At 42.3% G+C, this 26065-nt stretch overlaps 1 protein-coding gene across 1 annotated transcript in view; it reads left to right on the top strand.

The window, feature by feature from the left end:
- The window catches only part of LOC145401908 (tudor domain-containing protein 1-like), a 116511-nt gene that overhangs the window by 65812 nt on the left and 24634 nt on the right, over positions 1-26065 (top strand). The window contains exons 8-10 of the mRNA XM_080274013.1: positions 3844-4036; positions 21850-21981; positions 22991-23041. Of these exons, the coding sequence (XP_080130139.1) occupies positions 3844-4036; positions 21850-21981; positions 22991-23041 (376 nt within the window). The remainder of the gene's footprint in view (positions 1-3843; positions 4037-21849; positions 21982-22990; positions 23042-26065) is intronic.

Below are 26065 nucleotides of genomic sequence, written 5' to 3'. Positions count from 1 at the left end.
ACATGTAGAGGTGTGCAGTACATAGAAGGACTACTAGGCCCTGAAGCAGGCTGTGAAGCCTATGCCCAGAGTCAGTCACATAAAAAAGAAAAAAAAAAAAAATTAAATTAAAAAAAAAAAAATGGTTGGGGCCTTGGGCAGGTATTGGGCCATCCAAGGCTTTCTGAAACGACTGCCACGATTAAGTGGTTTTGGATAGGGGAATCTGCCAGAAACCCTGGTTATATGGTTACCACCCAACATAGTAAAAGGTTTCCTGGGTACAGGAAACCATTTGGCTTGTCACTCAGTGTAGAGCTCATCTGGCATCACTCTACATTGAGTTGACGATGGGGGCCCCCATCCAGAAAATAATTATACCTGACTTCCAATCCTCCGGGTCTCTACATTCCCCCCAGGCCAATCTGCACATTTTCCATATCATTCTACAACTATCTCTCCCCCATGCTTCAGCATTTCACCATACACACTCCATCAATTCCTGGGGCTTTCCCCATTTAGATTTTCTTCATTGCTTCCACAACTTCCATCCTACTGATTTCTTCCTCCCTTCTCACATCCCTTCATCTCCCAGCCATTCCCCAGCCACTTATACTCACATTACTATCGTTCTGTATGTTCAACAATTCCTTAAAGTGTTCTCTCCATCTGCTCACTTTTTCTCCCTTCTCCACTAGTAATCTACCATTTTTATCTTTCACTCCCCGGCTAACTTCATTGCCACCCTGTCTAACTCTCTTTACCTCCTCCAGAACATTTTCTTACGTTCCCTCCTCTTTACACTCAAATTCCTTCCAAATTCCTCTTCCACTCTCTTCTTACTCTCTCTTACTAATCTTTTCACCTCTCTCTTCCTCTCTGCATATAACTCTCTCTTCCATCTCTCAACTTCTTCCACACCCCTGTTTCTCATCCTTTCACAATATGCTTTCTTGTTTTGTGCCACAGCCTGTCTCACCTCTTCATTCCACCATACTGTTCCTTGCACCCCCTTTCATCTTCTCTTCACCCTACACACCACCACACATTGGGAAAAGCCCCAGGAATTGATGGAGTGTGTGGTGAAATGCTGAAGCATGGGGGAGAGATAGTAGTAGAATAGATGTGGAAGATGTGCAGATTGGCCTGGGAGGAAAGTAGAGTCCCGGAGGATTGGAAGTCGGGTATAATTATTCACTTATACAAAGGAAAGGGGAAAAAGAAGTGTGTGGTAATCATAGGGGCATTTGTCTTCTTAGTACAATAGGAAAACCGTATGGTAGGATACTTATTGACTGAGTTAGAGAAAGAACAGAGGAATTAGTTGGAGAAGAACAGGGAGGCTTTAGGAAGGGAAGAGGTTGTGTAGATCAGATATTCATTCTTAGATCTTTAGTGGAAAAGTTTCTAGAGAAGGGAGAGAAATTGTATGTGGCTTTCATGGATGTGGAGAAAGTATATGACAGGGTGGATAGACAAGGATTGTGGAAAGTATTAAGAATATATGGAGTAGATGGGAAGTTGTTGAATGCTGTGAAGAGTATGTATGATGGTGCTAAGGCTGCAGTGCGTGTGGATGGTGAAATGAGTGAATTTTTCTCTTTGAAGGTTGGGTTGAAACAGGGATGTGTCATGTCTCCTTGGTTGTTCAGTCTGTACATGGATGGGGTAATAAAAGAGGTACAAGGTAGGGTAGTGGATGTTGGAGTGGCCCTGGTGAGAGAGGATAGTGTTTGGAAACTCCCTGTACTGTTGTTTGCAGATGATACTGTGTTGTTGAGTGAAGACGAAGGGGAGCTGCAAGGCTTGGTGGATGAGTTTGGGAGAGTGTGTACGAAACGGAATCTAAAGATGAATGTAAGGAGGAGTAAAGTGATGGTCTTTGAGGGAGGTGAAGTCAGTGAATGTACAGTGAGGTTGGATGGTGAGGAATTGGAAAATGTGAGTACGTTTAAGTACTTGGGTAGTGTGATGAGTAAAGATGGAAGTTTGGAGGGTGAAGTGCTTGAAAGGGTACACCACACCGCCCCTTCATTTCCTCATTTTCGGTCTTTCTTTCCATGTATGGTAACTCCACTTGCTCCTCTCAGATAACTCATTTCGACTGCTCTCATTTTTGACTTCTAACAAGCTCCAAGCTTCACATTCATACAGAGTTGGTATCACAGTACTGTCATGCAGTAACTTTTTCACTTCCATGCTTGCTTCCCTGTTTCTTATCACTGCTTTCAAAGAACCAGCAACCTTTCTTCCTTGTTGTACCTTTTCAGGCACTTCACCCTCTAAACTTCCATCCATACTCATCACACTACTCAGGTACTTAAACACACCCACATTTTTCATTTCCCTATCATCCAACCTCACTGTACATCCAGTGACTTCATTTCTCTTGAAGACCATAAGTTTACTCTTACCAACATTCGCCTTTAGATTTCATTTCTTACTCATTCCTCCAAACTCATTCACCAAGCTTTTGCAGTTTGCCTTTGTCTTCACTTTACAGTATCATCTGCAAACAACAGTACAGGGAGTCTTCAAATGTTGCCTTCTATCATTAGGGCCACTCCAACATCCACTGCCCTACCATGTATCTCTTTTATAACCCCATCCATATTCAGGTTGAACAACCATGGGGGCATGACACATCCCTGTTTCAGTGTGAACTGTCTTTATTTTATGTGATATTTTTGAGCCATTGTATTGTGCTATTGGTCATATTTTGTTGAGCAACAGCAGCTACTTTTTTGGTGCCTAGACCTATTCCCTGCTCCATTATTTCCTGTATATATTGTTCTTTGTGAGCATTTGGGTCCCCAATTCACACACAAGTGTATCTTCTGTTTCCTGCTGTGGCAGTGATTTGTTTTTGCAGGAAGAACAAGAAATATTATAAGATTCTGTGCTCATCTTTACCTGTCCTTCATGCTCAAACAGATCATAGAAGGCTGGGATTTGGTTGTAAATTTGTTTGTGAATCTGGACACAGGTGCATGTCATTTAGAGCCTTCTCCTTGTTCTAGCATTTCCTCCATTCATCTTTGGGTACCATTAAGGAGTGCCTCCAAAAGAGAGTGTAGAGTGAGAGTTATTTAACTTTATAATACCAAAAGGTCATTTTTCATTCAGGGAATGAAATTGGAGACACTTGATTAATTAGACCCTGTTTGGGGGAGTTATGCCCTTCTTCCTCCCCATGTCACTAAGTTAGACCACACACACAAGTCATGGTGGCAAGACCAACAACCACTGTAGTTGGTCTGTTTTCATCTGATGGAACAGGCTGACTCCTTCAAAATCATTACCAAGTTGTGGTGAAATGAAACTTGATGAGCCTTATTACTGAGACAGGAGCAAATTGATCTTTTAATATGCCTACACTTGGCCAGCAACTGAGCTGAGATGGATTAGGGATTTTTGTCAGGTTAGAGAAGGATTCTATAACAGTTCAGTACTGGCATACAGGGTTACTGAACTGTACAGTACAAGTGAAAAATAGGCTTTTGGCCTTGCAAAAACAGTTATTTTTTTCGGTGACAGCTGCACCAGATTTATTTTTCTTAGTCTAATACTTGCCAGTTATTTTCATTGTGTTTGGGTGGATATTCTGTGTCTGTGTCATTACAGCATTTGAATCCTGGATGCACTAACAATATTGCAGAAAGAAAATACAGAGCTAGAGCAACACATAAAGCATAGTAACCATATTTAACAGCTGTTGAGCAGTTTCATGGAAGTGTGAACAACAGTGCAAATATTTTATTTTACTCTTTTTTTTTCCCTCTTTACAAGAATCACATGCTGTAAATGGCTGTTGAAAAAGAATATCGATAACTTAAAAAAAAAGAAAAAAAAAAAACTTTTCAGAAAACGTGGAACCCCATGTCTGAGGCTTTCACCAGATCCAAGCTCTATGGAATTGACAACGACGAATGTGCTGAGACGGTGCTGATGGGGAGGAAAAATACTGATGAGTCTCGCCTGTGTCGCTACTTCAGTTGTGGCCGCAAATGTCCAAGAGGAGACTTTTGTCGCTGGGAGCACACAAGACTCAGGGGTGGTAAGAGAACAGTGTTACCAGAGCCTATTTTTTCATATTGTTAAGCTTTTCATATGAGTTATTTGAGAGGAGCATATGAAGTTATTTGGAATGAGAATTTGACAAACGAGGAGCTGAAGGAGAGTTGTGATGTTGCTGTAGATGTGTTAGAAAGCATCAGGAGAAGTACCTTGAGATGGTTTGACTTTGTTGGGAGAATGGAGAATGAGAGACTGACTAGGAGAGTGTGTAGACTGTAGCACCAGTCGAGCAGGGCAGTACTCCCGAGGTGGATGGAAAGCTGATGACAGGGAGAGCTGGAGCTCCCGTTTCATCAGCCCCCCTTTGCTGAACTTTTTCAGTGTCTCAGTTACACAAAAAGTAGGCCAGCATCCTCTCCAATACAAATTTCACTATCTTCATCAAACTACATGCACAGTACACACTACACTTCCTTTTCCAAAATTCAAAAAATCATGGCTTCTCAACACTCAGCCTCGGAGTCCCCGGGGGGGGGGGGGACCATAAATGCCCCCACCTTCCGCCCCTCTCCCAGTGATGACTTGAGCTGCCTGGAACCACTGTCTGACTCACTTCTTCATTTCTGCAACATTCGCGGCCTTTCCTCTAACTTTCACTCTTGAGCACCACCTCTCCTCCAATAAACCTCACCTTCTTTTTCTAACTGAGACTCAGCTGTCTGAGGCAACTGACAGCACACCCTTTTCTGTATCCTCTTACTTTCTCCATACTCATTTCAAAGGCAAAGGTGGCTGTTGTGTATATATATGCAACGACTTATCTTGCTCTCATGTTCCTGAACTTGATTCTTCTGAATTCTCTACACTCTGGCTTCGGCTCTCCTGTCATTCTCTGACTAAATATATCTGTGCTGTTTATTTATCCCCTAATTCTACTGACTATCAAAAATTCTTCGACTGTCTTGCTTCTACGATGGAACACATTCTATTCATTTCTCCTTTCTCTGATATCTCCATTTTAGGAGATTTCAGTGTTCACCACCACCTTTGGCTCTCCTCTCCTTTCACTGATCCACCTGGTGAACAAGCCTACATCTTTTCTATCCTTAATGACCTAGAGCAGCTTGTACAGCACCCTACCTGTATCCCAGACCGCCTTGGAGAGAGCTCCAACATATTTGACCTCTTCCTTACAACTAATCATTCTGCTTATACTGTTAATCTTTTCTCTCCGTTTGGCTCCTCTGATCACAACCTTATCACCTTAACCTGTCCTATCACTCCGGTACAGCCTGTAGACCCTCCAAAGAAACGTCGTCAGTGGCACTTTGGAGCTGCAGATTGAGAGGCCCTCAGGCAGTACTTCTTTGATTTTCCCTGGAATGATTATTGCTTCCATGGCCGGGAGCCATCTGAGTGTGCCTTGTGCATTACGGAGGTTATTCTCTCAGTCATGGAAGCATACATTCCTTTCTCGTATCCTTTGTGTAACGCAAAAAAGCCTTGATTTAATCACGCTTGTTCTAATGCTGTCCACAACAAGGAGAGGGCCTACAAAAGGTACCAGAGCCAACCCACCCCTGAATCACATCATCTTTACGTTTCTGCCCGGAATCATGCTAAGTCTCTTCTTCGCTCTGCTAAAAATAATTTCATCCATACTTAATGCTCTCAACTCTCCAACTCGAATTCTTCCCGCTCCTTCTGGCACCTTGCCAGAAACCTTTCTAACAACTTTACCTCACCATCCTTCCCTCCTCTTTACTACTCTGATGGTTCTGTAGCTATTTCTTCTACTGATAAAGCAGATCTCTTTGCACAGACTTTCTCCTCCAATTCCACCTTAGACGATTCCGGTGCTGTTCCTCCATCACTTCCCCCCTCTGACTTCCTCATGGCTGACATTAAAATTTCTTCAGCTGATGTATTTTCTGCCATCACTGGCCTCAATACTAACAAGGCATATGGGCCTGATGGGGTCCCTCCTGTTGTCCTCAAGAACTGTGCTTCTGTGCTTACACCCTGCCTAGGCAAACTCATTCGTCTTTGTCTGTCAACTTGTACCTTTCCTTCTTGCTGGAAGTTTGCTCTCATTCAGCCAGTCCCAAAGAAGGGTGACCATTCCCAACCCTCTGACTATCATCAAATTGCTTTAATGCCCTGTATTTCAAAAGTTTTTGAGTCAGTTCTCAATAGAAAAATTTTAAGGCATCTTTCCTATCACAACCTTCTTTCTGATCGTCAGGACGGGTTCCGTCAGGGACGCTCCACTGACGATCTTCTCACCTACCTTTCAGACTCCTGGTCATCCTCCTTTCGGGACTTTGGCGAAAGCTTTGCCATTGCACTTGACATCTCAAAGGCTTTTGATTGAGTCTGGCGTAAATCTTTAATTTCTAAACTGCCCTCTTATGGTTTCTATCCTTCTATCTGTGCCTTCATCGCTAGCTTCCTTTTTGGTCGTTCTATAGCCGCTGTTGTAGACGGCCATCATTCTTCTCCTAGATCTATCAACAGTGGTGTTCCTCAGGGCTCTGTCCTATCACCAACTCTCTTCCTTTTATTCAACAATGACCTTCTAAGCTGTACATCTAACCCTGTCCACTCATACGCTGATGACTCCACCCTTCAACTTTCCATTTGGTTCCTGCAACACCCATCTCAGCAGTTACTTCAACAAACAAGGGATGAGGCTATGGCACACCTAATGTTTGACTTGGCTCGTATCTCTGATGGGGTAAAAATAATCTGGTTGTTTTTAATGCATCTAAGACTCAGTTCTTATACCTATGAACCAGACAAAATCTTCAACAGGTATACCCACTAATGTTTAATAATATTCAGCTTAATCCTGCATCATCCTCGAACATGCTTGGGGTTTCGTTCTCTCGAGACTTATCTTGGAAAGATCATATTACATCTCTGTAAAATCTGCTTCCAAGAGATTAGGTGTGCTAAGCTGACTCCGTTCTTTCTTTACCCCTGCACAATTGTTGACTCTATACAGGGGTTTTATCTGCCCCTGTGTGGAGTACAACTCTCATGTGTGGGGAGGCTCCCCACATACAGCTCTTCTCAATAGGGTGGAGTCAAAGGCTTTTCGTCTCATTAACTCTCCTCCTCTTACTTACTCCCTTCAACCTCTGTCTCTTTGCCGCACTGTTGCATCTTTATCTCTTTTCTATCGCTACTTTAATGGTCACTGCTCCTCTGAACTGTCTGCATGCATTCCTCCACCTCTACGATGGGCGCGTAGCACCCGTCTAGCAGCAAACTCTCATCCCTTTTCTGTCCAACTCTCTAATGCAAGATTAACCATTACTCCTAGTCCTTCATTTATGCAACAGGTCAAGTCTGGAACTGTCTCCCTCTGTCTGTATTTCCTGCTGCCTATGATCTCCAGTCTTTCAAACTTAGTGTGTCCAGGCATCTCGAAATGATTGGATCTTGAATTTGGCTGTCTGTGGTATTTTGTTTTTCTCTCGGAGGGAACTCTTATTGCGGGCTCATGGCCTTTGGTTCCTTCTTTTTTGCATTAAAAAAAAAAAACTGAGTTAGGTGGAATGGGAGAGAGGATGGAAGATGAGATGGAGGGATGGAGTGGAGATTTATCTACAGGAGGAAGATGTGAGTTGGAGAATGGGCAGCTTGAGATTATGGTGGACTAAATAATATGTGAATGGTAGTTTGGCCAATTTCTGTGGGCATGCTGTTGATAATTCTGCAGCTTTTGTTCTATATCGTTGCTTGTTATTGGATCCTACTTCACTTCATCTTTATGTTGAGGGAAGGGGGGAAGGTCACGAAGATGATGTCAGCAGTAAGTATGTGTCTTGCACATTACAGAGGTTATTCTCTTGAGCATGGAGGCATACATTCCCTTCTGGTATCCTCTGACTAATGAAAAAAAAAAAAAAAATTGGTTTAATCACTTGTGTTCTAATGCTGTCCACAACAAGGAGAAGGCCTACAAAACGTACCAGAGCCAACCCACTCCTGATTCTCATCTCTTATATTTCTGCCTGAAATTGTGCCAAGTCTGTTCTTCATTCTGCTAAAAATAACTTTAATTGTACTAATAGCTCTGAACTCTCCAACTCAAATTCTTCCCACTCATTCTGGCACCTTGCCAAAAACCATTCTCACAACTTCACCTCATCATCCTTCCCTCCTCATTTCCACTCTGATGGGTCTGTAGCTATTTCTTGTACTGATAAACCAGAACTTGTCACTCAGACTTCCTCTTCCAGTTATAACTTAGAAGATTTCGGTGCTGTTCCGCCATCACTTACCCCCTCTGACTTCCTCATGACAGACATTAAAATTTCTTCAATTGATGTATTTTCTGCCATCACTGGCCTCAGTACTAACAAGGCATATGGGCCTGATGGGTTCTTCCTGTTGTCCTCAAGAACAATGCTTCTGTGCTTACACCCTGCCTAACTAAACTCTTCCCTTTGTGTGTCAACTTGCACCTTTCCTTCTTGCTGGAAGTTTGCCCTCATTCAGCCTGTCCCAAAGAAGGGTAACAATTCTTGTGCCTCTGGTTATCACCCAATTGCTTTCACATCCTGTATTTCAAAAGTTTTTGAGTCTGTTCGTAACAAAAAGTTTAAAGCATCTTTCCTATCACAGCGTCTTTCTGATCATCAGTATTGGTTCCACCAGGGATGCATCACTGGTGATCTCACCTCCCTTTCAGACTCCTGGTCATCCTCCTTTTGGGACTTCAGCGAAAGCAATGCTATTGCACTTGACATCTTAAAGGCTCCCATTCGAGTCTGGCATAAATCATTAGTTTCCAATCTGCCTTCTTACAGTTTCTATCTTTCTACCGGTGCCTTCATCTCTAGCTTCCATTCTGGTCATTTTGTAGTTGCTGTGGTAGATGGCCACTGTTCTCCAAGAGCTATCAGTAGTGGTGTTCCTCAGGGTTCTGTCCTATCACCAACTCTCCTCCTTATATTCGTTAATGACTGTCTAAGCTGTACATCTAACTCTGTCCACTCATACGCTGATGACTCCACCTTTCACCTTTCCATTTGCTTCCCACAGCATCTGTCTCAGTAGTTACTCCAATTACTGTCATAAAGGGATGAGGCAGTGGCACACCTAATGTCTGACTGGGCTCAAATCTCTGACTGTTGTTTTTAATGCGTCAGAAACTCAGTTCTTACATCTGTCGACCCGACAAAATCTTCCACAGAAGTACCCTTTAATTTTTAACAAAACGTATCTCAATCCTGCATCATCTTTGAACATACTTGGGGTTTTATTCTCTTGGGATTTTGCTTAGAAAGAACATATTACTTCACTTGTAAAATCTGCATTCAAGAGATTGGGTGTGTTAAGCTGACACCTTGTCATCTTGACCCATGCATAGTTGTTGACTTTATACACGGGTTTTATTTGCCTGTGTAAAGTACAGTACAACCTACACCCATTATCTCGACCCTGGCAGAAAATATCATCTTTGTCCCATCTTGCAAAACACACGACCACCTGTTTACGATTATGAGTTAATACAGACACAGCAAAAAAGACATGATAATAAGTGAAAAACACATTTTTGTCTTGGGGTCTGTACCTATTTGCTCAGGTTTTTTGTACTGGTTTGGATCATTCGATGCAGTGCGACTTGTAGAAAACTGTGAAAACTTTCGGAAAGTGAACGAACATCTGGGACATGAGACTGACCTTCATGCTGTCACACCTCATCTGTCACTGTCAGTTCGCCTCCTGCTGCTGTGACGAGTGGATGTACGATTTTTTTGCTCGTGGCCATGCCTAAACACACAGTTACACTCATTATCTCAACCCAGACAGAAAGTATAATCTTTTTCCTCCCTTGCAAAACACACATAACCACCCTGTTTATTATTATAAATAAACACAGACATAAACAAAAAAGACATGAAAATAAATGATTTTTTTTTTTTTTTTTTTCTCAGGTTTGTTGCACTGTTATGAATAATTTTACATATTCTTTGCCCTTTACAAACATAACAGGATAGTTTTCTGTATTCACGTGATGCTTTCGTGGGCGAAAAGAATTTCCTTCCCTACCTGGTAATCAGCTTGTGTGAGGTGCAAATGGCAGGTCGTCTCGCAATTCTGATGGTGTAAAGTGTTGGGATATGTCCAGCTGTAGCCTTTTTCCTTATCCAGACAGAAAATATCATACTTTCCCATACTCAAAACAGACAGGCAGCAACATACATTGTGAAAATAACAAGGTAAAATGATAAAGGTGAACGTGTTTTTATGGAAAAATACATTTTCCCCATCTGTAAATGTATTTATTTCTGCTTTGTCTCGGTAATCGTAATAATTAGACTTACTTGTAGTTTTGAAACTGCATTATGATTCTATTTTTAGCCATGCACGTGGTGTGGGAGCGGCAAGTTGCAACCCAACTTCCTGTTGCTAATCAGATCTGACCCTCCACTTTCAACTACCATTTGAGAGCGTAGTCTTGGGGGACGGGCAATTTTCTCATTTAGGACTGAAAATTCAACTTTTTCCCTCCCTTTTCCAAGCATGGGCACAACGATAATGTAAAAAATAACTCGACACTACCATAAACATATTTTATATAAAGAAAGTGACAAAATATTCATAATTTTTTGTGTGCCAATCCTAACATATTATGTACTGAAATTATTCAATATCATCATATCTCATATATGCACAACACTTCAGCATCATTCACATTGTTTTGGGGGGTAAAAAAAATGATAACAACATGTGCGATGTTGCACTGCTGCAGCACTCTCAGCGATGAATATCGGTTGCTGATATTTCTGCAACTCTCGCATTCCATTGCAAGCCACAGAATGGGTCTAGGAAGCTGGGATTTGCACTGTTAGGTGCGTCTGAACTTTCTCTTCAATATGGCAAGAAAAAAAATCAGTTTTCGAAACTTCACAAAATGGCCCACGCATCGGCCTGGGGCGCACATAAAATACCGGACCCACAGCTGTGGAGGGGTTAAGGATGGAAAAGATGTAGGCTTGTTCACGAGGTGGATCAGTGAAAGGAGAGGACAGCCAAAGGTGGTGGTGAACATTGAAATCTCCTAGAATAGAGATTTCAGAGAAGGGAGAAATGGATAGAATGTGTTTCATCATAGAAGTAAGATAATCAAAGAATTTTTCATAGTCAGTAGAATTAGGTGACAAATAAACAGCGCAGATATATTTAGTCAGAGAATGACAAGAAAGTCAAAGCCAGAGAGTAGAGAATTTGGGAGAATCAAGTTCAGGAACATGAGAACAATACATATATATATATATATATATATATATATATATATATATATATATATATATATTATATATATCATCTTAAATGTTGGGACCAACTGCTTAGCCCCAGGCTCCTATGCTCCTCATGGGGCACTGTAGGATTGGATGATGGATGGATATATTTATATATATATATATATATATATATATATATAACTGTGTGGGAAAATCCCAAATTCATCCCCCGTCCATGGCCATCCCCCCAAGAGTTTCACTGTCAGAACATATAGACACATGCTTATCCCACCTAGAATTAACAAAGCATTTTCATTTTGCAGGATTTTGCTAAAACAAGTGGTCTTAATTCAACATAGCTAAAATTATGGGACATGAGTTGCATGGCCAAAATTATGGGATGTAAAATGGTCTGTTTACACTCATTCACCTGGCCATGCACACACACGCATCGTTCACCACCTGCCTCTCGTCTCACTCTAACCTCATTGCCACCACCCACTATGAACTTGTTCTTCTTTTAGCATGTTTTTCGTTAAAACAGATGGTTATAAATGAATACGGCTAAAATTATGTGATGTTAAAGGGTTTATTTACACTTGATCAGCTGCCCTTCTCCATGCATCTTACACATGATGGGGGGACGTTGTCTGTGTTTCTAGAAGGCCTGGTTTTGTATGAGGACTAGTTGTCAGAGAATCATACAGTCAAGGGGCGAGTATTGTTTGGCATGGCCCCTTTCATTGTGTGTAGGTAAGAGCTGTCCACCTGGCTACATCGACATGTTTCATTAAACTGACCTACTGGGTGGTGGTAGTAGTAGTAGTAGTAGTAGCAGCAGCAGTACAGTCAACCCTTGCTATTCATGGTTCGCATATGTGCAGATTTTATTTTTTTATTTTCTTATTTTTTTATTTTTTTATTTATTTTTTTTGGAGAAAATAATTTTAAAAATCACAGGAAAGATTTCCTGCATTTCTCACAGCAGCATCTGTTCTTAGTGGTTCATAATTTTTTTTTTTTTTTTTTCCCAGTGAGAAATACTGTTGTATACAGTTGCATTGTGCATTTACCTGTGTACTGTATTTGCTGGTCAGCACAGGGCATTAGCAGCACAAACTTCCCTTCCTTCTCTCACAGTAACATTTGTTCCTAGTGGTTCATAAGTGATTTTTTTGCATGTTTCTAGTTAGAAATGTTGTCCTATACAGCTATCTCTCTATCTGTCTGTTGCCAGACACCTCAATCCCTTTCGAGGTGGCCACAAACAAATCGCCTCCAGGTCGCCCTGTCCCCCGCCATTTCACTGCCCCGCTCCCAACTCACACCCCCCTCTCTCATATACCTCTCCACCCCATCCCTCCATCTCCTCCTTGGGTTCCCCCTCCCTCTTCCCCCCTCCACGTCACTCACATTCTCTTCGTCAGTCTTTCACCCTCCATCCTCTCCTCATGGCCAAACCACCTCAGTGTATTCCTCCTAACGCTTCCTATCACATCCACATCCACACCACAATGCTCCTTTATATCCTCATTTGTCAGCCTGTCTCTCCATGTGATTCCACAGGCTCCTCTTAATTAACTCATTTCCACTGCTCTCACTCTTGACTTGTGTCCTTCCAGCAACGTCCAAGTTTCACTTCCATACGTTAGAGTTGGTATCACAATACTGTCATGTAGTAACTTTTTCACTTCCATGCTCACTTCCCTGCTTCTTATCACAGCTTTCAAGGAACCAGCAACCTTTCTTCCCTGCTGTATCCTTTCAAGCACTTCATCCTCCAAACCTCCATCCTTATTCATTACACTACCCAAGTACTTAAACGTACTCACATTTTCCAATTCCTCACCATCCAGCCTCGCTGTACATTCACTAACTTCACCTCTCTCAAAGACCATCACTTTACTCTTCCCTACATTCACCTTTAGATTCCGTTTCTTACACACTCTCCCAAACTCATCCACCAAGCCTTGCAGCTCCCCTTCGTCTTCACTCAACAACACAGTATCATCTGCAAACAAGAGTACAGGGAGTTTCCAAACACTACACTCTCTCACCAGGGCCACTCCAACATCCACTACCCTACCTTGTACCTCTTTTATTACCCCATCCATGTACAGATTGAACAACCATGGAGACATGACACATCCCTGTTTCAACCCAACCTTCATAGAGAAAAATTCACTCATTTCACCATCCACATGCACTGCAGCCGTAGCACCATCATACATACTCTTCGCAGCATTCAACAACTTCCCATCTACTCCATATATTCTTAATACTTTCCACAATCCTTGTCTATCCACCTTGTCTTATGCTTTCTCCAGCTCCATGAAAGCCGCATACAACTTCTTTCCCTTCTCTAGAAACTTTTCCACTAAAGATCTAAGAATGAATATCTGATCTACACAACCTCTTCCCTTCCTAAAGCCTCCATGTTCTTCTCCAACTAATTCCTCTGTTCTCTCTCTAACTCTGTCAATAAGTATCCTACCATACACTGTTCCTATTATACTAAGAAGACAGATGCCCCTATGATCACCACACACTTCTTTTTCCCCTTTTCCTTTGTACAAGGGAATGATTATACTTGACTTCCCATCCTCCGGGACTCTACCTTCCTCCCATGCCAATCTGCACATTTTCCACATCCATTCTACTACTATCTCTCCCCCATACTTCAGCATTTCACCACACACTCCATCAATTCCTGAGGCTTTCCCCGATTTAGCTATCTTCATTGCTTCCACAACTTCTATCCTACTGATTTCTTCCTGTCTTCTCACCTCCCTCCTCCTCCCAGCCATTCCCCAACCACTTATACTCGCATGACTTCCATCCTCTATGTTCAACAGTTCTTAAAGTGTTCTCTCCATCTGCTCACTTTTACTCCCTTCTCCACTAGTAATCTACCACTAGTACAGTTGTACTGTATGTATTTTACAGTTACTGTAGGCATGTGCTGTTCAGCACAGGGAAGCAGAAGCATTCGGTATTTCAACACACAAATCTCCCTTCATTCCCTGTAGGTATTGGACCCTGCAGTACCTTTCTCCTGCTGTACTCTTGCAGTGAGAGCTTGCTTGTGATTAGCTCCTAGGGGGAGCATCTGCCTGCATGTCATATTTCTCCCTACCCTATTGACCGGGCACAAAGGGGACCCAGGCATACCCTACCGCACTCATTCCCTCAGTTCCTGTCATGAGTTGAGCATCCACATGTGGTCAGCATGTATGTTTAGTGGCTGTGTTTACTGTAATAGTTCTGCATCTATTAAACCTCTGAAAATATGAGTCCTAAGCATGCTACTCAAGGTGCACTGGCTCGTGAGCAAATGTGAAAGAAGTCTGTGATATCGCTTGAGAGTAAAGTGAAGTTGCTTGACATGGTGAGTGAGAGGCAGTTGTTTGTGGCTGTGGGGCAGCACTTTGGAGTGATTGAGAGCACGGTGTGCCATGTTAAGAAAAACAAGAAGGCCATTCTTGATGTTGTTGCTGCTAGTGTAAGTGGCAGTGCAAATGTAGAAACAACTATGCGTATTAAGACCGTAATCCACATTGAATTGGCCTTATGTATGTGGATGGTTGACTGCCGCAAGAAATACATGTCACAGGATAATATCATCATCCATGAGAAAGCATAAGCTTTCATGCATGTTTTTCTCAGGAGGAACCGCAGTCTAGCACCTCCTCTAAAGACCCGCAGACTATATTGGAGTTTCATGCAAGCAAGGGGTGGTGTGACCGCTTCAAGACGCAGTTCTTCCTGAAAAATGTGCGGCATTCCAGTGAGGCTCCATTCTCAGACCACGTGGTAGCTTATCTGCCAACGCATAAGAGAAAGATAGAGGTGGGAGGTTACAGTCCTGAACAGGTAATCACTGCCAATGGAACAGAATTGTTCAGGAAGAAAATGCCTGCCAGGATGTACATCATCCGGCAGGATGCATGAGCCCCAGAATTCAAGGCCATGAAGGGCCTTGTCACCCTCCTGATGTCCTGCAATGTGGCTGGCCATATGATCAAACCTTGGCTCATTTACGATGCTACAGATCCTCAGCCACTGTGCAACAGGAGCAAGAATATGTTGCCAGTGTATTGGATGCACAAAAAAAGGCCTGGACTACCAAGAAACTGTTCAGTCTGGTTTCATATGTGCTTCATCCCTAAGGTCAGCAGGTACCTGAACGATGTGGGGCTGGAGTTCAAGGTCGTGCTCTTCCTCAGCAACATTGGTGAACATCCCAACAATCTGTAGCGTGATGATGGGGATGTCCAGATTGAATTTTTGTCTCCCAACATCACCTCCCTCATCCAGCTCTTGGACCAGGGTCTGGCCCTTCAAAGCCAATTACACTTGCAGATCCATGCAACACCTCATTGAGTTGATGGACAGTGACGAGGATTTTGATCTGTGGCAGTATTGGTTGGACTTTACCATTGCAAGCATCCTCTCAGTCATTCAGGAAGCCCTGTCAGACCTGAAGAAGGAGAGTGTGAATGCCTGCTGAAAGAACATCAGGCCAGAGTGCATTCATGACTACAAGGGCTTTTCTCCTGGTAAAATCTAGACTGCAACAGTAAGCAAGGCTGTGGCACTGGTGCAAATCCTTGGTGGTGAGGGGTTCGAGGACATGAGGGAGGATGAGGTTGACGAGCACATTGATGCTCGTTCTGCATCCCTCACCGATGATGATATGGATGAGCTCATCAAGTCTGCCTGTGAAGAGGACGATGATGATGTTACTGACATGCTCAGGAGCAACAGGGTCTTTCCTTAGAAAACCTGTATACCATTGTAAGGTTAACCAAGGAGACCGCTGAGTTAGCCTACATGTGTGATCGTTCCATGATGCTGGCACTCAGGTTCTGAAAGGCATTGGAATCCGCTGTATTTCTGTAGAAGAGCCTGTTTGACACTGTGAAGAGGCAGAGGCAGCAGTTGTCCATCACAGTGTTTTTTTTAAAAGGAGCGACGTCTACCTCCAGCAGGGCGGCCAGCCGCAGAAATGGGAGCTGCCTCCACCTTCCACCATAGCCACCCCTGATGACCCACCCTCACCCAGTGCTTCTCCAGAGCTCAACTAGAGCTCATCATGCCATGCAGCACAGAACATTCATCATTCATGGTCACCATCATCGTCGTCACGGATGAGTACCCCGTACAATACAGTGCACTATACTGTATTGTACCCAGTATTTCTCTTGTATAATCATGGAATGTCTTTTTAGGATGTATTAATGTGCCATAAAATGCATTTACAAGTGTTCTAGCAGGTTTGTAGGTAATAGGAATAGCTAAAACATTGAAATAAGTGACTTCTGGGGTAGGTTTGGGCTGTTCACGGAATTTAATATTCTCAGTGTTCTGATACATAACCTCCACAAATAGCGGTACCTGACTGTAGTAGTAGTAGTAGTTATTGTTGTTGCTCAACTCCAATTCATCTCAGTGAGCAGACTTGTCAAGTTCAAGTAGGCAGCTGCCCCTGTGGGGTTCCCATAGGTTCCCTACACCACTGGTGTTGTGTCAGTGTTTTAGTATGTAATGTGCTGTGCAGCACTCCAGTATGTGTTTTATATTTTGTTGGCCTGTTCTACAAGCTGTTCACATGTCATCTGCGATTCCACCCAATCCAAATATAAGCTCATAGCTGAAGAGGACTGGGTGATGTCCTGCTCTAAGCCTAGCCAGAGGAACTCGATCATCATTATTTGAGGACATCTCCGATGGATGGATGTGGGGGGGGGGGGCTTGTAGTATGATGTTGTGGGAGGTGTTGTATTGCCCTGAGTGTGAAGTGAGTATTTAGGTGTTTTTCCAGTGCAAGTGTTGGAATGTCTGGAGGTAGGACATCGTTGTAGAGGGTTTGATAATGTTGCTGTGGTGATTGTTTCGTGTGCCTGGGTGTGTTGTGTGTCTCTGTCATGTAATGACAGGAGTGTTGTGAATTGGCACAGGCTGCTGCATAGAATTGTGTGCCCCACATATCTAGGTAGTCTCTGACAGGGAGAGCTTTAGTTTTAGATTGTAGGTGCACTGTGGGAATGCTTCTGGTGCAGCCAGTATTGATGTGAAGGCACTTTTCTGTATGATTTGCAAAGTGTTGTACAGTAATGGGTATTGGATAGGATGGGAACCCATGCTGGGAAGGCATAAGACATCACTGATCTAATGTCTTCTTTGGAGAGTAAGGAAAATGTTTCTTTTTGTTGGTCAAAGTCTAGACCTTTAGTTTCCCTGAGTGCATTGAATCTGGGTGCATCACCTCTTGATGTCTTGTACATGGTCCTTGAAGGTAAGTATGGTGTCATATGTCACTCCAAGGATCTTAGTGGAAGGGGTGCGTGGCACATGTACATTGTCAAGTATGATGTATTTACCGAGTTGTGATATACAGGAAATGAGCTATGCTCGCAGGGTCCCGTCTCTGTTTCTCAGTAATTCAAATTTTGCTTTGAACTCATTTAAGTTTTTAGCCTGGATGGTCTCTTTGTCCAGTGTATCCCACAGGTCTATGCCTCTATATGGAAAACACTATTTTTTCATATTCTTCAAGCAACTTGGCTTTTTCAGTTTCATTCCATGTCCTCTTGTTACTCTCCCATCCAACACAAACAGATCTTCTCTGTCAGTTTTGTCCACTCCCATCCTGGTCATGAGCACTGCAATCATGTCACCTCTTTCTCTCCTTTCTTTTGAGTTAGGCAGATATAGCTTTTTCAGTCTTCTCCTGTACGACTCTAGGGACCATCTTGGTTGCTGTTCTATTTATTCTCTCGATCTTGTTTATGTCTTTCGTTTTATGTGGGGACCACACTGCTGCCGCATATACTAACCTGGGGTGGATCATGGCCACTATCAATTTTTTCATCATCTCCTCATCCATGTAATGAAATGCAACTCTTAGTTTATTCAAGGGATTATATGTCTCTCTCGCCATCTTGTTAATGTGTTTTCAGGTGACAAATTATCTTGGACCAGCACTTCCAAGTCCTTCTCTTCTCTCACTTCTTTGATTAGTTCATTACCCATCATATAATTCGTGGATGGTCTCTTGGTACTTTTTTCCATATCCATTATTTTACATTATTTTGCTTTGAATTTCATTTCCCACATCTGGTTCCAATCATGAATCTTATCCAGGTTCTTCTGTAGCATTTTACAGACTTCAACTTCTGCTTTCCTTATGATCTTTGCATCATCAGCAAACAGACTTGCATAACTTCATTCCATCTACCATATCACTTACGTAAATCAGCAACATTATGATTGCCAACACCGAGCCCTGTGGGACTCCACTTGTTACTTCCCTCCATCCAGGCATCCTGTCTTTTATAACTGTCCTCATGTGTCTGTCTCTCAAGAAATCTCTCATCTACTCTGAGAGGTTCCCCTTCAGTCCTCCTGTATGTTCCAATTTCCACATTAGTTGCTTGTGGGATACCTTGTCGAAGGCTTTCTCCAAATCTAAATACAGTGTACACACAATCCACCAAACTATCTCTCTCCTGTAGCACATCTATTGCCCTTGAGTTGAAGCTCAACAAGTTGGAAATACTTGACCTTCCACTTCTGAATCCAAAATGACTTTCTGCCAAAATTTTCATCTCCTCCAGATATTTTATCCATCTGTCTTTCAGGATTCTCTCTCACAATTTTGCAATCATGCTGGTCAGGAACACTGGTCTGTAATTCAGGGGTTCTTCCTTGTTTCCTCCCTTATAAACTGGTACCGCATTGGCTGTCTTCCATTCCCAAGGCACTTTCCCTTCTTCTAGAGAACACACAATTAAACCGTGAATCTTATCCGCCAGTGGTTCTCTGCATTCCTTTAGTATCCAATTAGAGATCCTCTGTCCTGGGGCCTTCCTCACATCTTGAGTTTCCAGTAATTTGTATACCTCAGGCACTTGAACTCTTACATCTTTTAAACACTACATTTCTAGTCACTCCATCCTCCTGTACAAAATCACTTTCTCTAGTGAAGACTGATTGGAAGTTTTTGTTCATTATTTCTGCTTACATAACTGCATCTTTATAGACATTTCCCTCTACTTCAGCTTAATGATTCCTTCCTTTTGTTTCAGTTTATTATTAACAAACCAGTAAAACAATTTAGGTTCTTCCTTACATTTGTCAACTGTACCTTTTTTGAAGTTTCTTCCTTTTTATGTATTCATGTGTTTTCATTTCTAGTTCTTTTATATTCTTCCATTGTTTATTATTACCTCTCTTTCTCCATTTGTTCCATGCCATATCCCTTTCTTTTTTTGGTGTCACACATTTTTTGAGCCAGTCATTTCTCCAGTTCTCTTTCCCACTAACTTTTGGCACATACTTTTCCACACCCATATTATATAATTCTAGAAAGATATCTTACCTCCTCTGTATCTCTCTTGTTTCCCTGAATTCTCGCCAGTCCGCTTCTTTGAAAACTTTTCTCAGTCCTGTAAAGTTTGCTTTTCCAAAGTTGTATCTTCCATCCCAGTATAGCTCATCTCTTGTCCCCCCATTTCCATCTATCATTTGGAACTCTATCACTACATGGTCACTTTTTCCAACAAGACACAAATATTTCAGATATTCAAGTGAATCAAGTTCATTGGTTAGAATTAAATTTAGTCATGCTGGTGTGTCATCACTTCTAAATCTTGTCTCTTCATTGACCCACTGGGTCATTACATTGTTCATTGCTATATTTAACAGTATACTGCCACACGAGTCTTCACTACTTCCTGAATCCCACTCCTCTCAGTTTACCTCTTTACAATAAAGTCATCCATCAGGATTATGTTGTTGCTTTTCTCAGTCACTTTCTGTAGGTATCTAACCATGTCCATCATCATCTGATATTCCTCCTCATTCCATACCCTTGTCTTGGGGGAGACATTTGCTACTGCAATGTCTCGCTTGCCTTTCCCTCTGGTTTGTATTACCATATTATCACTTCAGCCATATCTTCTCCTAGTTCCACACTATCCACATTTAGGCTGTGTTTCTCTGCTATTAATACACTTCCTCCCATTTTTTCTTTTGTATCTCTTCTTCATAGCTTGTATTTCCCATCTCCCATTTGGATTTCAGTATTCTCTCTTAGCTTGGTCTCTACGAAGCACATAATGTCTGGTTCATTTACCATCAAGAAATTGTCTGTTTCAAGACTTGCCGAGATTAGACCATCTGCATTAGCATATGCCACTTTGAATCTTTTTGCATAGTTTTTTATTCTGTCCTTCTCTCTACCTTTCTTCGTCAGTACCATTTCCTCAGTTATCCGTAACTGTCCAGTAGAACTCTGTCTTCTCTTCCTCCATTCTCTGTTTTTCTTTTTTTTTTTTTCCTTAGCTTCCTTAACAAGTGCTTTTATTTTAGCTCTCGCTTCCTCATTTGTGTCTCTCCTTATCCAGATATTTTTCAGTCCCATATCTGCTAATGTCCAAGTCTTGTTGATTATTTCATATACTGTGACCTGAGATTGAAATTTTACTTTTAGTGTCCTTGCCCCTCTCTCCACATATATTCCCAGCCTAAACACTTTGTCAATTTCCTCTTGGGCTTCATCATTTCCTTCCATAACTATTGACACTATTTCCGTCGCCCTTCTCAGTTCTCCCGTTTCTCTTTCTGACCTCACTGACATCGGTTTTACTTTCAAACCTGAGATAGTCCCGCATTTTTTCTTGTCTGCTGCATCTATGACAAATGATTCTTTACTTTTTAGTACCTTCGCCACTTACATCCCCACCTTTTTTGGTGTTCCTTTCTCTGTTGTTCTAAAATCTCGATAAGACATTTTATCTTGTTGAGTTTTCTTCACCATTTGTAGTGTTCTTGGACTTCCTTGATATGTTCTTCGTGCATCTTAGTTTTAGATTCACACTCGTCAAATTTACATTTCATCCTGTCCCTTTCCTTCTCTAGCCTCTTATTTTACCATTTAAGCTGTTTTATTTCACATGTGGCTGATTCATTACCCACTTTTAATTCAGACACCTTTCTCTCCTGGTCAGCATTGCATGAGCAGACACACTCTAACCTATTTCTCAACTCCTTTATCTCCCTTTCCTGTTCTGAGGTTTGTTCTTGTAATTCACTAGTTATTGCCAATATCTGTTTTAATTCCTGGGCTTTCTTTTCAGCCATTTCTCCGCACTTGTTACTCTTGTTTGGTTCATTTTGATACTTCTGTTATTTTGTTCTTTATTGGAGAACCTCGCGAACTCACTATCACTGGATGTAAACAATGGTCTGCTTCTCCTCGCCATGGCACAGTCATACAAAATTTAAAACCGTCACAGTGTTTTGCTCTTATTTGACCGACACCTCTGGCTTATTTTCACTCAAATGAAGTGGGACCACCACTCGAGCATTCACTTTGCACATTGACAATAGGCATGCTTCCGTTTGGCCACAAATTTTGCATTATATTCTCACGATCTCCTTGGACCTCCAGTGCATACGACATCCTGTGTGTGTGTGTGTGTGTGTGTGTGTGTGTGTGTGTGTGTGTGTGTGTGTGTGTGTGAAAGTGTGAGTGTGTATGAATGTGTGTGTTTGTTGCTAATGATATATATTATTTATTCTTCAGACCTGACTGTGGAGAAGAAATATGTGTGTGAGTTAAGTGAAGATTGTGACCTGCCAAATGAGGGACTGACAGTGGCAGTAGTGGTGACAAATGTTGTGTCTCCAACGAGGTTTTATATTCACCTTGTATTTGGCAGAACCAGCTTAATAGATGGAGGTAAGGTGAAAAAGTCAATATATGCAAAACCAGAAACACAGTTTTTCCCCATGTTATGAAGTTGTGAGGCTGCTTTAGGAAGGATGTCTAAACCTTTGTTCGTTCACCACACACAGGCACTGGACATTAATGGAATATTCTTGCCACAACCAGAGTCAGGGAGAAAGTACTGGAACTTGTACGTGTTGGAAATGGTTCCAAAAGGTTTGTGCAGCAAGTGCTGAGCATATGGTGTGAATCAGTGGGAGGTTGTCTGAATAGCAAGGATGTGTCAGCTGGTTGGTACTACCAGGTGTACATGGGCTTGGTGCTGAACAGTCATTTATGAATGCCCATTATGCTCATGCATTGTGGGGAAGAAGGTGGATTAGAGCACACAGTTGGTTAGGAAGCCTAGTAGGGTGCCTTAATGATCTAACAGAGAGAAATTGATCATAGGTTGAAATCCCATGTAACTTATCATTTGTCCCCAGTTCAGTTGAAGAGGAAAAACAGGGATATCATAGGTGAGCAGTGTGTGAAGGATGATGAAGGAAAGAGTGGTGAACACTGGAGATATTAAAGACGCCTGAAGACAGCATTATAACAGAGTGTTGAATGAAGAGTTGACTGGGACAGGGAAGGTTTGGAGCTAGGAGATCCAGTATTTGGCCCTTAGCTTTGATTGATGCTGCTACTCTGAACAGGGCAATAGGCAGGATGCAGGTGTGTCTGGGTTGACTGCTAAAATGCTGAAGGCCTCAGGAGATATGGGAGTGGGGTTAGTTACTGACTTGATAAATACAGTTGTATGTGTTTTCCCAGATGATTGGCTGAAGACTATAATTGTAAATCTGCTGAATGGGAGGGGCACTGTCTTGGAAACAGGAAATTATAGGGGCATAAAGCTTTTGGGCCAGATATTGAAGGTAATGGAGAGAGTTCCAGAAGGTATGATTAGAGAGTGAACATTAATGAGATGCGTTGGAAACAGGAAATTATAGAGGGATAAAGCTTTTGGGCCAGATATTGAAGGTAATGGAGAGAGTTCCAGAAGGTATGATTAGAGAGTGAACATTAATGAGATGCGGTTTGGGTTTATGCCAGGCAGAGGGACCGCTGATGCCATATTCATTGTTTGACAACTACAGGAAAAATATATAGGAAAGAAAAGGGATTTGTACTTTGTGTTTGTTGACTTGGAGAAGGCCTTTGACAGAGTCCCCAGGGAGGTGGTGAAGTGAACAGTGAGACAGCTTGGGATCAAGGAGTGGCTGGTTGTGGTGGTTATGGCTATGTATATGGGTGCTTGCACCCAGGTAAGAGTGAATGGAGATTTGAGTGATGTGTTTGTGCATCAGGGGTCAATCTTGAGCCTCTTGTTGTTTATCATGGTACTTGAAGCCCTCTCACATGACTTCAGAAATGGACTCTCGTGGGAGATGTTGTATGCCGATGATTTGGTGTTGATTGCAGAGAATGAAAGGGAGGCAGAGGAAAGATTTAGGAAATGGAGAGATGCAATGGGACACAAGGCCATGAGAGTAAATGCAGATAAAACAAGGGTGATGGTATCTAGGGCTGGTGGCAGTATTGTCAAAGAGGGAAAATGACCATGTATGGTTTGCCACAAGGGCGTGGGAAGCAATTCCATCTTGTGCAGTGTTTGTGATAAGTGGGTGCATAAGAGATGTAGTGGTATTAGAGGTAGACTATGAGGCAGTGTTGATTACATGTGTGCAGTGTGTCAGGAAGAGCATGTGAAGATTGGTAGTGATGAAAGGATTGATCTTTCTGGTGAGTCTCTCTAGTGAGTGGAAGAGACATGTTAAGTGCTGGAGGTGGGGCTCTGTGGCTAGATTGTGGAGTGGTTGCAGAAAGCTCAGGGAGCTGTTGCCTCTCCTGACATTGAGAGGGCTCTCCCTTCATGCTAAAGGATCTTTGTATGTGGCATGTGTTGGGAGTGTAATGATGTATGGTACAGAAACCTGAGCTGTAAAAGAAGAGGATATTTGCAAGCTTACACATACAGAAATGGTAATGATTAGGTGGAAGTGCAGTTCGTCCTTGAGTGCAAGGCCTGGGGGAGGGGGGGCAAGGTTTATGATGGAAGAGTTAAGAGGTAGGATGGGACTGGAGTGTATTGGTGTTGTTATGAGGAGGGATAGATTGAGGTGGTTTGGGCATGTGGAGAGGATGGGAGATGATAACTGGATGTAGAAAGTGGGAGGCATTAACGTTGGGGGTGGGGTTGTGAGAAGTAAACCAAAAAAGACCTGGGATAAGGTAATTGAGCATGACCTCAGGGAAAAGAGACTGAATAGCAAAGCTGCTAGAAATCGAGTAGCATGGAGAGCCATCATTAGGTGATGAAGACCGATGTATACAAGCATGTTGGAGCATTTAAAAATGAAGAAATGTGCAGCCAGTGGCTCTAATTGCCTCATTGGCAGCATTGTCTCTTGTATGTTTAGGATGGTGCTGCTACCAATACAATTCATGGAACTAATATGTTGCCAGTATTTTCATTTTTTCTATACTGATATTTACCGTCAATATCAGGATATTGGTTATGGACAGAAGAAACTCTAAAATGACATTTATTGAAGATTTTATACATTGTTTTGCCTGATTCTGTGTGAGAGAATGTTTTTTCCTTGACACTATTTGCAGCTTAACCCATTAGCTCCCAGGGTTCCCACGTGAGGGATTGTGCTGGAAGGGTTCTAAGTGTACTGCCCTCTACCTATTGGCTCATAGTCACCAAGCTCATAGGTCCCTACCCCGGGGTTCCCATCTTTATTAAATTTTGACAGTTCCCATTTCTGTCCTATATTGAAGACACTGGGTGCAAATGGATTTTAAAGTCTTCCTCAAAACCATGAAAGGTTCAGAATAATAAATTGATGAATGAGAAAGGAGAAAAGGGAGAAAGAAATGAACTGAAGGCTGAAAGCAGCGAGTTGAGTGAGGTATGCTGTGTACTGGTGGTGTGGTGGCCGTGTGGGTTTATGTACGTAAATAGTGTGCACATGCTCACACCCATTCGTTATAATGTTCTTTATTTTGCCATAATGTTTATCAGTCACTCTTCTCGCTATAGTCTAAAAGAAAGAAGACAGGTGATTGGGGTAATAAGGGGACAGTAACTCTGCAACTAGGAGATGAACAACATCTGGCAGCTTAGCTTGTAAGCTACCCCTGTTCACATGTGTAAATGATGCACAGATTCGAGTGTAACCTAAGAACGAGGATTTAGCTTGGTAGAAGACACTGTGACTATAAAGCGTTGCTCACTTCAGCCACGGAACCTTCAAATACTAATCTTTTCAAAATGAACAATGTACCAGACACCACAGATCAGGCCTGGCACATTTGTAGGAGATGAAAAACTGCGATGTGCATCATCTCGATGTTTGGGGTAGCTGGCTTGCTGATGATCATTCTGTGTCGTTTGCTGGTATTTCCCTTATTTCCCTCTCCTTCCTTATTCACTCATAGCACACTTGTATATTGGTATATCTTCACTACTGTGTAGTAATGAACAGCTTGGAGGTTAAATAAAGTCTGGTATAACAAAATAATCTTTGACTATTCAAACACTATTATACAGTTAGGCACAAGGGGTTGCACAGTATAAGTCTGACTGCTGTATGAATACGTCTTACTATCCCCACTCCCTGGCTATTACTGCCGGCTCTAAGCTCACAGTGGGGCGTGGGAATGAAGCTGACAGTGCATCGAATGTTCGATGCTGATGCCTGTGAGGCAAGTTATGTGATGCAGTGTTGCTGTGTGAATCTTTAGATATGCTAAAAGTAAGAGTGACGTAAGTTATGATATATATACATATACTGTAATAATAATCCATCCATCCATCCATCATCCAATCCTACGTTGCCCCATGAAGAGTGTATGAGCCCGGGGCTAGGCAGTTGGTCCTGACATTTAAGATGAGAGTGACCAGCCTCACTCATCCCTGAGTGGCATTACGTGAGCAATAAACCCCAACCATCCCTTGGATATAAACCTTCACCAGCTCAATCTGATTGGAGCGCAATAATTACCCACTAAACCACCA

Source organism: Coenobita brevimanus, chromosome 57 (genome assembly GCF_032717465.1).
Source record: "Coenobita brevimanus isolate Jiangsu-jjx chromosome 57, ASM3271746v2, whole genome shotgun sequence".
Lineage (NCBI taxonomy): Eukaryota > Metazoa > Arthropoda > Malacostraca > Decapoda > Coenobitidae > Coenobita > Coenobita brevimanus.
Note: the sequence above shows the minus strand (reverse complement) of the source record. Positions and strands in the feature narration are given on the sequence as shown.